A 13,318-nucleotide genomic window follows, 5' to 3' on the forward strand; every position below is an offset into this window, starting at 1 on the left:
CACTTGTTTTTACTACTTCATGAAGATAAAGTTAACTGGTTTAGCGAAATAAGGAGCCACACTGTCAATTGTGTTGTCATTTTTAACATTTAACAGACCTTCACCTGAACTGGGCTACTGTGACACCTACTACATTACATTGTTGGGACGAAAGCCCAGAAGAATGAGTACAACAACAACACGCCTGTAAAGGAAATCTCTTCGCCAGTGACTGATGCACAACAGTGATTTAATGTTAACATGACATTGTACTCGATGACCTGATGGTTTTCAGTCCCCAGCGGTCAGGTAACACGTAAAAACAAAAACAATGAATAGTCATGCGTTCAGCACTGATATACACGTAGACTCACACTGCCTCACATCTGATCAATGGTGTGGTCATCTAATACAAATATATGTAGCCTGATCACACCCACCTCATTCAGAACGTTGACTAGAGCCAGGGTGAAGGTAAAAAAGTACTTTCATTTTTTCGCTTGTTCTTTGTGATAGTTATTGTGTAAATGTAACACATTTTAGGTACGTTTTTATTAGCAAATTGTTGATTGTTGACAGTTAGCCTACAGACTATGTTTTTAGTTGAGAATATGTTGTATTTGGGGCTATAGGTGATAAGTCCACCTAGCTTTGTTTCACATTGTTCATGGTCCACATTGCATAATGATTTATAATTTTGTTATTTGGATTTATTGTTTTTCCAATGTTTCTCTTCTCTATTTGTAAGAGCAGATGCAGAAGAAACTGATAATTGTTGCCCTCTTGCTGATACAATGTATGTAATAATTTGTTTATGTATTTAAATGACACGTACAGTTTTACACTCTCCAAATGTCTCATAGTTTAAACAAATTCTAAACTAATCCAATGTTTACTTCTCTTCATGTTTCTTGTCCTATGATGTGTGTGTGTGTGTGTGTGTGTGTGTGTGTGTGTGTGTGTGTGTGTGTGTGTGTGTGTGTGTGTGTGTGTGTGTGTGTGTGTGTGTGTGTGTGTGTGTGTGTGTGTGTGTGTGTGTGTGTGTGTGTGTGTGTGTGTGTGTGATGTGGGCCCATCATGACTGTATCCGTTGTATCTCGCAGTATGTGGGCCCCTTTTAGCCCAGACACCAGCTCCAGAGAGTGAGGAATCAGGCTCTCCAGGAATACTGCAGAGGGTGGTGGAGAAAACCAGGTATATGGACACAACCTCAGCCTTTGTGGCCTCTTTTCAGACCTCTCTGTAAATCAGTTACTTTGCATATAGATTCACTGTAAAATATGTTTGTGTTTGCACACAAATGTGCACTATTTGTAGGGGAGAACAGGGTCCATTACCTCCTGTTTATTAAGCAGATTTGTATATGGCCCACTCAAAGTGCCCAGTTCTCCCCTGTGACCACTTCACGAAAGTTCCGAATAGGCTCAGCCATATTGGAAAGAAATTGGGCCTCTTCCTTACTTCCTTCACAGGTGTTACCAATGATACTAATGAAGGCTCTGTTCCATTTAGTGTAGCACAGTTTTATTTCAAGGACCCCATAACTCTGAGAGTGTAACAGGTGTCAGAGTTACACGGGAGGCATGCGATAATCCGACAGACCTTTTCTCCGAATATGTGGCATCCGCGTGCGGTTAGGGTTAGGAGTTACACACCCGTAAGGGGCCATTTGGAAACACCTCAATGAACCATGAGGGTTCACTTTGAGACCCACTGGTGTAGCAGAGTGTTTCCAGTGAGCCAACATACAGAACATTAGCATCCTGACTCTGTTTGACCATAGTGGAACAGAGCCTTCATTAGTATCATTGGTAACACCTGTGAAGGAAGTAAGAAGAGGCTCAATTTCTTTTCAATATGGCTGCTGCGCATAGAGCCTATTCTCCTGTATTCTTTGTCCCCTGCATGTAGACAAATACAAATCCTCAGTTTTAAATGTATCCATTTGTAAAGGAGGATTTTTACAGTGTGTACTCATGGTGTGCCTCGTTTTCATCTCCACAGGGCAGCCAAAGATCATGTCGTGGCAGCAGGAGACACGGTGCTGGAATATGCTAACGCTTACTACATGGATCACATTGAGCCAATGACGGACCCTTACATGAAATGGGCGTACAACACAAGCAGCTCCCTGTGGGACAGAGTACGCGATCTCCGTCATCGACTCCCCAGCATCCCACTGAATGTACTGTCACAATAAAATCCATTGCTGGACTCCTACACTGAGAGCTTTGACGTCTTAACTGATCTGTTCTATGCTAAGCTGACCCAAATGTAATACTGGATACATCTCACATACTGTAGGGACTGAAATTAGCGTGCGTACACGTGTGCACAAGCGTGTGCTTAGTTAGTGATAGTATTGTGATCGAAGAGACATTCATTTGAATATAAGATATGATATTTGTTAATTGCAGTTGCTAAGGATTATTATCTCACAATGCAACATGACACATTTTTTAAAGGGTCTACACCATGAATTTAAAAAATAATAATAATATTTAATATCATATTGTTTATGTCCCTCAAACGTTTTTCAAAAGGTTTGAGCCTAAATCAAGCCTCAGATATACTCATTCCAACTAACTTCTCTCTGGCTTATAAAGCACTTTCACCTGCAATACCACATTGTCCTGTTTGGCACGGGGCGCTATGGAGCCAGTTTGTATGCATGTTATCTCCTGGTTCTGTGTGGAAAAAGTAAAAAAAAAAAAAAAAAGAAAAAAAAAAAAAAAAAGAGGAAAAAAAAAGTTTTTTTTTTTTTTTTTTTGCAACTGAAAAACGTGAGGAATTGTTCCCTGACGTGACGTAGGCAGGGGGAACAAATCTGACAGATTGTTTTCAGACCAATTTACATAAAAACCACAGATAGCCTATGAAAGCCTGCCTGCTCGAAGTCGGGTATTTTTTGGAACAGAAGAGAGGTGGGGGATACCAAAAACACAAAAATGAAGAAAAAGTTAAAATTCATGGTGTAGACCCTTTAATTCATTTTGTTAACGTTCTGTTTATTGAGTTATTTGGAATTTTACACACACTCATAGGTCATAAAGACATGAACTGAAGTATATAAACAAGGTGTCTCAAAAAAAGATATATATGGATTATTGGATAAGTAAATACAAAGAGTGAGAAGAAAGATACATTGAATAGGGTATAAACACAGTAAAACAAAACAAAACAAAAATAAAAACAAACAGAAAACACACACAAAACCAAACAAACAAACACAAATGTACAACATAAAATATCCAATGAAATCAGTGTGCAATACAATCACTGTCCATCAATCACTGTCCATCATCAACGCCACTTTGAGTTAAGTTAGGCATGGCTTAGAAAGCAATCTTACATTATGTCAGTGAGGTGATAAGCAGGCATTCAACCAGGGGTTATTATACAGCTGAATGTCTACTGCCATATAGATGAGCTAGATACATTTGACATGATTGCAGCCTGTTACACCGTTTCCAACTTTATGAGAGTTCAAACACGAAAACGTTACTGTACTGTATGCAATACCTCTAATTGCCTTTTATAACTCAGTACCATTGTAAATGATTCTGAATAGTTTCTCAAGTTGAGAAGGTTAATATTAATAATGATGGTGAAAAAAAGGTTGACGATGATGCAATCAACACAATTACAATAGAGAAAAGTAGAGAATTTATTAAAATAGAGGTGAAAAATAGACACACAGACCAACATGCTGAAATAACTTAACAAGTCGTGGTATAGTTATTTTTAGTCTGAATATCTTTAAAACCATTGGAGTCACTTGAAAGCCTCTCAAGCAATTTGCATAATCATTCACTTGTTTCAAGAATTATTTGAAAATAAAATAGTGGGATAAAGCCAGAGGCAGGGAGAGAGCAGAGATGGAGGGGAAAATACATGAAATATTGAAATGAAATATTAATCACTCTACTACTTAGTAAACTTTACCGGGGTTGACTCTCTACTTGATCCACTCATTTTCCCTCTACACCAAATCTCTTTGCTGAAAATAGCTGATCATTATAGGGATGATATGGGTTCTGTAGTTAAGAAGACATATTTCGCAATAACGATCAAGCAGGATCCTACAGTACATTCTATGTGTCACTATGTGAGAGGTGAGGAGGCCACAGATGTGTATGAGTGTGGGTGAGAGTTGAGGGCAGACGTCCAGACATCCAGTGTGAGTTCAGTAGGTCCATCTGGTCAGGACAGGTCCTGAACTCTGTGGGAGCAGCTTACATCGTCCTGCTGGCCATTTGACTCTGATCCCATTAAGCAGACATTACACATCAGTCCTGGAAAGTTGTCAAGGGAGCAGAGATTGACATGAATAATGTTATAATGTTTTAGCGCAACCAAGTAAAACTAAATGAGCAAAAATATGCTCAATACTGTAATTTCATCTAATATAAGATCCCTGATGTGTCGATATTTCTGCACAAACCCAATTCATGCACAGTCAAGGCTCCCATGTGAATTGCCAAGCAGATATAGATAAACGAACATTATAAGTGACATTGCATAACTGCAAAGTCATATTTCCACATACTGTATTTCAGGAGAAATGGACTTTGGTTAAATGTGTATGTTGTGCGTCCATGTGTACCATAACATACAGTGATTAATTCTTGGAACATCTGTGTGTATCTGTGTATGCTCCACAGGTCACCAGTGCGCATGAGTGTGTGTGTGTGTGTGTGTGTGTGTGTGTGTGTGTGTGTGTGTGTGTGTGTGTGTGTGTGTGTGTGTGTGTGTGTGTGTGTGTGTGTGTGTGTGTGTGTGTGTGTGTGTGCGTGTGAGTGTGAGTGTGAGTGAGTGTATGTGGGTGTGTGTGTGTAGGTGTGTGTATGCTCATTAGATGACGTTTGTTTGCCGTCCCCCCCAACCGTATATCATCTTGTCCTGCAGCGAGAGCCGAGTTACAGACAACTCACTTTCAGAGAAGACTGTCAACTCTGGGATCTGTACACCTAACATCCACAAGTAGGTACCATCTCCTCCTTATGCATGGGGCTTTTATTTATATACATTAAATATAGTGAACATTTTTAGTGAATCACTGAAATGTGCTATCCTTAAATATGATCTTTTGTTTGTATGACTAAATATAAGTTTATGTTTCCAGAATATTTAAATGTTCTTTAAATAGATTCTAAGTGACCCATTCATCATTTTGATGTTGTAATTTTTATTTTTTACTTTCTTGTTATAGAGATGAACGGAAAGTACGCCTTGGCGCTCATTCTGGCTCTGCAGGGTAAGGCCACACATCAAATCGTCACAATGCATGGATTTTATCATTTGAACTGCAGAGCTAAGAAACATTATTGAGTTTGCAGTGGAGAGAATTGTAATACATCACCATCACTGAAGAACAATGGGAGAGGCACTATACATTTGGTTGTGTACATTGCCTATCGTTAATCCACAATATAGAATTATTTCACTCTATCACACTTGAATAAAAGTGAGCATTTTCGAGGGCAAAGTCATGAATATATTGTAGCATACTTACAGGCAATGCAAACTGACAGGCTTTGGGATAAGTGAGACAGTCTGCCTCTTTGCATGCTTATCTGGACTGAGAAGGCAAGATTTAAAAGGCTGTTTATCTGTGGCCTTTGGACAAGTAGCCTTCTGACACATGACATAAGAGAGATACTCCACCCAATAAGCTCCACACATTATTATCTTGAATAAGCATCCCCTTGATAGTCAGCATAATAATTACTTTATATACTTGGCTTACAAATCAGAGAAAACTGAATATTAATCCTTAATGTTGTCAGTCTGAGGTCCATAATTCAACAGAAATAGCATTGATTCATGATTCAGAATTTGCATTAATTAATTTATTTTTGAGTTTGTGTTTTCTCTGTAACGTATCTTTGCTCCCAAATTAACATGGAGATTTCCTTTGTCCCTCTTCTATCCTGTCGGCACCAGTCTCTATGAGCCTGTGCGATGTTCCTGCACCAGAACAGGAGCTGGTGGATAAGTATGAGGCAATGAAGGCCACATTCTACAAGAGGATCCTGAATGCCTTCCACAAGGCACAGGCAGCCTCTGGACCCCTGGTGGAGAAGATTGGCGAGAACCCCCATGGCCAGGCCGCCAAGGACTACATTGAACAGCTGCAGACAGACCCCCATGTACAGGGCGCCGTCAAGATTATCACGTGAGTGTACACTATCCACTACACCTGTAAATTTATAAACCTATAATCCTTTCAATGGAGAGTTTGATTGTCACTTTAGTTTACTCAAATTCCATATTTTTTTTGCAACCAAAAAACAACACTACTATAACACTTCTAAACTAGATCACGTCCATAAAAGAGACATGTGCAAAATAGTTTATCAGACAAGTTTCAAATAACTATTTCCACCTTTTTAACCTCTCTTAAAAATAAAATGCATTATTATAATCATTATTATTATTGTGACTATTCGACTAGTGAACATGGTGGTACATTTTTACTAAGTTGGGTTCCATGTTTTGTGCAGCGGTGTCGCTGGTGAGGCTGCTCCCCTGGTGGACAAGGCCCGTTCCGGCGCCCTGGGCGTGTACGGAGCATACGTGCGCCCATACGTCGGCAACGCCCTGAGCGAAGGCATTGACTACATCAAGACCGTCCTGGACCGAGTCCTGCCCGCCGAAGAGCACTAAACTGGAGTAAACCACAGATGTCCGTGCTATCTTGGGTAGTCCTAGCAGGCTTGTGATTGATTTGTTGCCAATAGAAACTTTACGCCAGCAGCTTATGCTGAGAAGAGCAATGCGCAATGCAAAATGTGTTCTCTGTCTGTACTTTAAACCACTATCTACCTTTTTACAAAGTGAGTCACGTTCCACAGTGTGACAAACATGCCAACACCACCTTTGCATAAATTGTGCATGTACAGTGTTTTGACTTTGATACACTTACCAGAGATTTCGTGTGAGAGTGTTGTATGTGTGTGAGAGAGAGGGTTCAATAAAAAATAAAACAGTGAATTGGAAATAGTTTGTTATAAATTGACCACTATCATGATTTCCAAAGGATACACAAGTTATGTAATGAACGATTACTGTTATGATTTTAATATGATCACTTTTAAAGGGGTTTGTTGGTAATACATGTAAGTGGTGAAACATATTAATGATGTGTGGCATTTAAGTGGTGAATTGTCCATATAGTTGTGAACTCCTACGAAATAATTATGATCATACTTCATAAGTCATCATTCATGATGACATGACATACTTTGATTCATGTGTCGTCCATGCACATGAATGAGGCACTCTGAACTCATGCAAATTCCTGATTATTCCTGAGGTATTCATGGCTTATGTCATGTATTGTCATGCAAGAATCAATGCCATTTAATGTATGGGACTCAGACTGACAACATGAAGGATTAATATTTAACACTCTTGCACCTCAAGCATAGTAGAGTGATACATCATTATACATAATTATGATTTTTCACCACTTTAACCCTGACATCTCAATGTTGTGCATGTCATTACAGGCAGAAAAGAAAAAATAAGATTTAAAAAAAAATAACTATTTTGAACATTGAGCATCTGAGAGCAGGCCATGTTTCATGTAGGTGGAGTCCGCCTGTTGGCCATACATGAAATTGCTTTTAACGTCAGTACTGTGTGCCAGCATGCAGCTGCTCCGTACACAGTCAAATCCTCAATCATGTTACTTTGTGTTATACATCTTACTTAAAATGTATATTTTAAGTTAAGGTAAGTTGAGGTAAGGGTCCATTTGAGTACAGTTTTACACTGAGTTAAATGAACACCAAGGATTTTACTGTATCCTCTCCACAGGTGAGTTGGCACCTGGTGATTAACAATCATGCAATAAAATATCTAAATGCAGGAACCAAAGACAAGTACTGTGGGCTATTTTAGAAACGTCACATTGAAGGCCACACGATCAATCCTCAGAAAAACCCATGTGTCCATCAGCAATGTGTCAAAACTGTGGCATTGAGCCAAAACACTGAACGATTTTGATGCCAACCCTGTGTTTACCCATGTTCCACTATAGTGACTGTGTGGGGTCGCTGTGCGGAACACAACTGTAGGGTCAAAGCTCCAAAGCAACATGACATGTGAGACTGCATCACATGACCGGTGTGCGCTGTGTTTGCTCCGTGGGCTTGGATCAACATCTAGTGCACACAAAGAAACAACAAACAAGACACAAACTCTTGAACCAAAACATCGGACCAGAGATTGCATTGTTTCCAAATAAATGTTGTAACAGGGACAAACGGCTGTGGTGGACTGCACTGATAGCTGAAAACCCTCAAAAAACCCAGGCTGAACTAGGGCTGTCACGATTACAAAATTTAAGTTGACGATTAATGATCACACAAATAATTGCGAATTAACAATGTAATTGTGTTTTTGGCAATGAGCATTGGAACATAATGAATAAAAACGTAATTTCTGTTTACCTTTTAGGCTTCGTAATCAAAAATTGCACAGGGCAGATATGACAAATAACTTAAATATACAAAGAAATTACTGACATATTTATTATGTAAAAATAGCTGAAATAGCTGATCTACAAGCTTGTTGATCTGCTATTTCTGCTATTTTTTGGAACGTTTCAAAATGTATGAACATTTTTCATCATAGAAACGATTATGACGATTATGCAAAATGATTGCGATTAGGTGATTATGTAATAATTGTGACAGGCCTAGACTGCACTGGGTTATTTGCTGGACTAAATAAAACATTGCTCTTGCATGTTGTATGTGAATCAAAGACTGGAAACAGTAAGCTTGGGATGCATTTATTGGCTCATGTAAGGTTTAGATTCTGATTTAGTAAGGCTCTCTAAAATCAAATGAAATAGCCTTTGCTCTTGTGACTAATTTCAATAAAGAGCAGATTTTTCTTTTCAAACATAACCATTATACCGTTGCCGTACAAATGTGTGCAAAGACAACAATGTTTCACTTTTGATGATCAGAAACCAGCTGTCATTAATGAACTGAACTGAACTGATCACCCCAGGGTGTCATCTCATGTTCAGCAAACATTCAGAAATGCTCAGGCAGAGCAAAACATAACTCATCTGTCAGCAGAAGGAACCCAAAAAAAAAACCAGGAAATCACCCAAATAAGAAAAAATCAATCAGTTTATCTGGGTGGTTTAGAGGTACAACACTCACCCACCACTGCTGAGACCAGGGTTCAATTCCGGGCAGCAGTTTGGCCAGGCAACGGGCGGTGTTTGTGGGTGGGAATCTGGGATCCTTTCCTTGTCACTGCACTAGTTTACAGTTTAGCCATTTAGCAGACATAAACATCATAATACATCATAATAATACACATAATACATCAAATGCATAAAAACTGTAATCTAATAATAAAATAATACATAAGTAAACCAATAATCTAATAATAACTAATACATACGTAAACCAAGAACCTGTCGACAGCCTATAACTATACACACTATAGGATGCCAGGCCAACAATGACCTGGCATCTGTCTACATAACCTACATAAAGGCCACTAGTGACCTCTGCAGGTTGGTCGCATTGCCTGTGCCGCAGGGAAGGGAACTTTGGGAACTAATGTGAACCTCTGTTATCACCACAGGGGAAGCGAGGCTAAACTGGGGGTGAAATTAGGTAAAATACACAAAATAAGCAAGCAAGTACAGTGAAGGTGAAGAGATCAATGATTGAAGATTTATGGATCCCAGAAGTGTCAGACTTTTGATATCAAAGTTATCTTTTTATTACCAAGCAATAAAACAAATCTAGCTATCTTGCATATTGTGGCAGTGGTGGAAAAAGTACTCACATGTTTTACTTCAGTAAAAGTATCAATACTGCAATGTAGAAATACTCTATTACAAGTGAAACTCCGGGATTCAAAATTTACTTGAGTAAAAGTACAAAAGTGTTGGTATCAAAATATACTTAAAGTCCAAAAGTAAAAGTACTCATTGTGCATAATGTCCCATTTCACAAGTTCAAAATGTAAAAAATATCTTTTGAAAATATCCGATCTACAATTGTGAGCTTGTAGATCGGATATTTTCAAATGTACAATATTTGTACAATATTTGCTTCTGAGATGTAGTGGAGTAGAAGTAAAAGTACTAAAAACTGGAAATACTCCAGTAAAGTAAAAAATACCTCAAAATGTTACTTATGTACAGTACTTGAGTAAATGTACTCAGTTACTTTACACCACTGCACTGTGGTTTGGCTTTGCCCTGTGCTAGCCCCGATGACGTGTCCAATATGCTCTAGACTTGGACCACGGCAGTAGGACTTAGGACTATTTTAGTAGCACATGGACGCACCACCATCAGTCCACCATTATGCAAGTAATGAAAACGGCCTTGTTGACGCTGAAATGAGGGCAAGGTGTAAGACTAATCAATAGAAAGAAAAACAAGAGATTGGTTGGAATAGTTCTGTTATCAAATTATAGGAAACCCCCTCCAACTAATGAAATCCAACCACAGCAAGAGAGAGTAAATCAGCCATTGACGACCCTCACAGCCCTATCCACCAATTAGCCTGCCATGCCGTGTTTACAAAGACAGACAATCTGACTCACTCCTTTATCAAAAACACAGTGTCCCCCACACACACGCACACGCACACACACACACACACACACACACACACACACACACACACACACACACACACACACACACACACACACACACACACACACACACACACACACACCAGAGAACAGTAGAGGTTTATCTCCCTTGCAGTGCACTTTGGCTCTGGGAATGACATGTCAACACACCTAACACTCCTATATATACAGGCCAGGTCAGCAGTGACTCTTACCGGATTTTCTTCGTCAATTCTGGAGAGGAGAGACTGTGAGTACCACCGCCTTTCTATGGTTCACTGAGGGTTACAGAATGACAACTTCACCACTTCAGCACATCACCGATATGCATTGAACGTATATATAATATACTATATGTATCAGTGTGGGAAATGTGCAACATTTCGATGATAACATCTCATGCTGCTTTTCCTTCAATATACTTTGACTGGGGTACCCCCGCTCCTTTTTTCCCCCCTCACCATCAAATCTCTTTGCTGAAAACAGCTGATCTACAAGCTCACAACGTGTTGTGTTGCAACATGTTTGTACATGAGCTATTTTCGCCAATGCTTGCCCCCAGAATAGGGACACTAGGGTTGAAGTGGTTTGCGGCGAGATACAGAATGAATGATAATGCTGCTTACTATGTTGACCGAAATAAAGTTGACCCTTTTATGACTCTAGGGCTGTTTCCTTGTACTTACAGATACCCAGTGACATCATGAACAAGCTTCTGGTTATCGCTGTGCTGGTTGCACTCCTTGCTCTCAGTAAGTATACACTTGGACACACTGGCTGGCTCTGGATAGGGTTGAAAAGTTAGCATGGGGTCCTGTGCTGATAGAGGCCGCTGAAAGATACCATGGCTCATAGATTTTGTATTATGCGACTAAATGCTGAGAGTCCATAGTGATGCTTTTGAATATGGTCCACAGCTGGAGGCAGCTATACTTCGTTGTATGGAAAGAAATAAATCAAAATGAAAATGTAAAAAATAGGGATGCCAGGGTTAAGGTGGTTATGGGGAGGAACTTCATTTTTAAAGGGTCGATTTGAAGATGGCTGCCATCCTTAAACGAGTGCTCCGTGCAGCACACAGTGCCAACCTTTGACTTATGCCACTCCGACCTTTTTGTTCAGGTGCCGAAAGCTTCCGTGTCGCAAGGCAGGCTGATGATGAGGTGGTGGGCCCAGTGACCCAGATCACAGATGGCATCAAGTACTACTATGGCCAAACTGTTGACACCGCCAACAGCTACATTGAGAGCATCCAGGGCCTGAAGCTGGAGGAGAAGGCCAAGTAAGAACACACACACACACACACACACACACACACACACACACACACACACACACACACACACACACACACACACACACACACACACACACACACACACACACACACACACACACACACACACACACAGAATCTGAGAGTATACACGACCATAAAGGGACAGAGCAGGATGATAGGACAAACATGTCATGACACATTAAGCCGTGTGAGGTCATAATGTGTTTTTGTTATTCATCCACTGTTGGCAGGTCTGGTAAACCTGCAACATTATTTGGGTTTTAAATATTCTATATATATGAATTTTGGGGCATGAGCATATAGAAGGTACCAGCTCCTATAGAACATATTCCAAACAGCTATCTTTTCTGTGTTTCTTTTAGGAACCTTTACGATGAGACAGTCAAGGCTGGAACCACCTACTACGGCATCATGTATGACCAGCTCTACCACGTCTTCTACCCCCAGCAGTAAATAACCACCACAGCTGTCCCTGCCAATGTCAACCCAAACCACCTCAATGACAGCTGCAGTGTCTTGTGGCAAGACTTCTGTCTGTCTCAAGTCATAAGTCATTGCATTACAAGTATCCACACAAGAACTTGAACTCCAGATACAAGCGGAGTCCATCAGAGTCCTACAAACTGGAAGGAATCATTTTAGTTCGAGGGAGAGAACACACAGCACCTTACCATTTTTGAATGGAAACCTCCATGGGCCTTGCAGCCAGGAATCACACAGCCATGACAATGTCACAACTAAGCTTATACTCCATCGCCACCTAGTGGTTGTGTTCTTCCTTTTCACCAGATTGACTGACTTCCTGGTCATCCCATATCCAAACAAATTGAAATATTTATAATGTCACATATCACTCGAAATAAAATATTTGTAGGAAAACAAGTGTTTGTGGTATTTCGTAATTGAAGAGTAAACTGTGAATTAACGTCAATTAGTATTCATGTTCTATAATGTAAATAATGAGGTTAAGTGACTCAGAGAAATGGAGGACATAGTTCTGTTATACATCACCGACAACAACATAATGGTGTGCCGTGTAGTTGTATTACAGAGTTGCATGATATTGAAATCCATATTTCCATGTTTGTGCTAATGTAAAAAAAAAAAAGTTTTGTCAGTGCAAGTAAACCCAGAGTCAAGTTAGTGATTAACAGTGGATGAAAAGAAAGTCATTATGATGAAAAAAGTATTAGCATAAGGACACAGAGGAACACAAAACAAATATGGCCACGACCATGTCTAATGAATGCATATATTTGTAACATATGGTCTCATTTGTCAGCCTGCTGAAAGCTTGTTTGCTGAAACATAAATGTCACAGCAAAATGAGGATGACTTCCTGTGCTATTGTGCTTATGGATTTGTAGCATTATTTATTTTGAAGCTACAAGCAGCACAACCACCTTATTAATC

General features: G+C 39.7%; 3 protein-coding genes across 3 annotated transcripts; all 3 read left to right on the forward strand.

Moving 5' to 3' along the window:
• Positions 1-445: 445 nt before the first annotated feature.
• On the forward strand, positions 446-4,837 carry apoc4 (apolipoprotein C-IV; the record flags this gene model as incomplete). The annotated part of the gene is made up of 6 exons (XM_084052242.1): positions 446-453; positions 733-775; positions 1,083-1,173; positions 1,984-2,122; positions 4,644-4,660; positions 4,819-4,837. Exons 2-6 carry the CDS (start codon positions 733-735, stop codon positions 4,835-4,837), a joined length of 309 nt encoding a protein of 102 aa, XP_083908368.1. The 5' UTR covers positions 446-453.
• Positions 4,838-4,909: 72 nt separating this feature from the next.
• apoa2 (apolipoprotein A-II) lies at positions 4,910-6,956 on the forward strand. Its single transcript, XM_084052483.1, has 4 exons — positions 4,910-4,962; positions 5,192-5,236; positions 5,926-6,157; positions 6,486-6,956. Exons 2-4 carry the CDS (start codon positions 5,194-5,196, stop codon positions 6,646-6,648), a joined length of 438 nt encoding a protein of 145 aa, XP_083908609.1. The 5' UTR covers positions 4,910-4,962; positions 5,192-5,193; the 3' UTR covers positions 6,649-6,956.
• A 4,352-nt stretch (positions 6,957-11,308) lies between these two features.
• apoc2 (apolipoprotein C-II) lies at positions 11,309-12,688 on the forward strand (the record flags this gene model as incomplete). Its single annotated transcript, XM_084052532.1, has 3 exons — positions 11,309-11,357; positions 11,728-11,887; positions 12,268-12,688. 3 exons carry the CDS (start codon positions 11,309-11,311, stop codon positions 12,356-12,358), a joined length of 300 nt encoding a protein of 99 aa, XP_083908658.1. The 3' UTR covers positions 12,359-12,688.
• Between the last annotated feature and the right edge of the window lie 630 nt (positions 12,689-13,318).

Source organism: Gymnoscopelus microlampas (assembly GCF_963454915.1).
Source record: "Gymnoscopelus microlampas genome assembly, chromosome: 3".
Lineage (NCBI taxonomy): Eukaryota > Metazoa > Chordata > Actinopteri > Myctophiformes > Myctophidae > Gymnoscopelus > Gymnoscopelus microlampas.

Coding starts and splice junctions, on each gene's coding strand:
- apoa2 (XM_084052483.1), top strand. CDS start 5,194: ATGAACGGAAAGTACGCCTTGGCGCTCATTCTGGCTCTGCAGG. Junction 5,237..5,925: donor GCTCATTCTGGCTCTGCAGG/GTAAGGCCACAC, acceptor TGTCGGCACCAG/TCTCTATGAGCCTGTGCGAT. Junction 6,158..6,485: donor GGCGCCGTCAAGATTATCAC/GTGAGTGTACAC, acceptor TGTTTTGTGCAG/CGGTGTCGCTGGTGAGGCTG.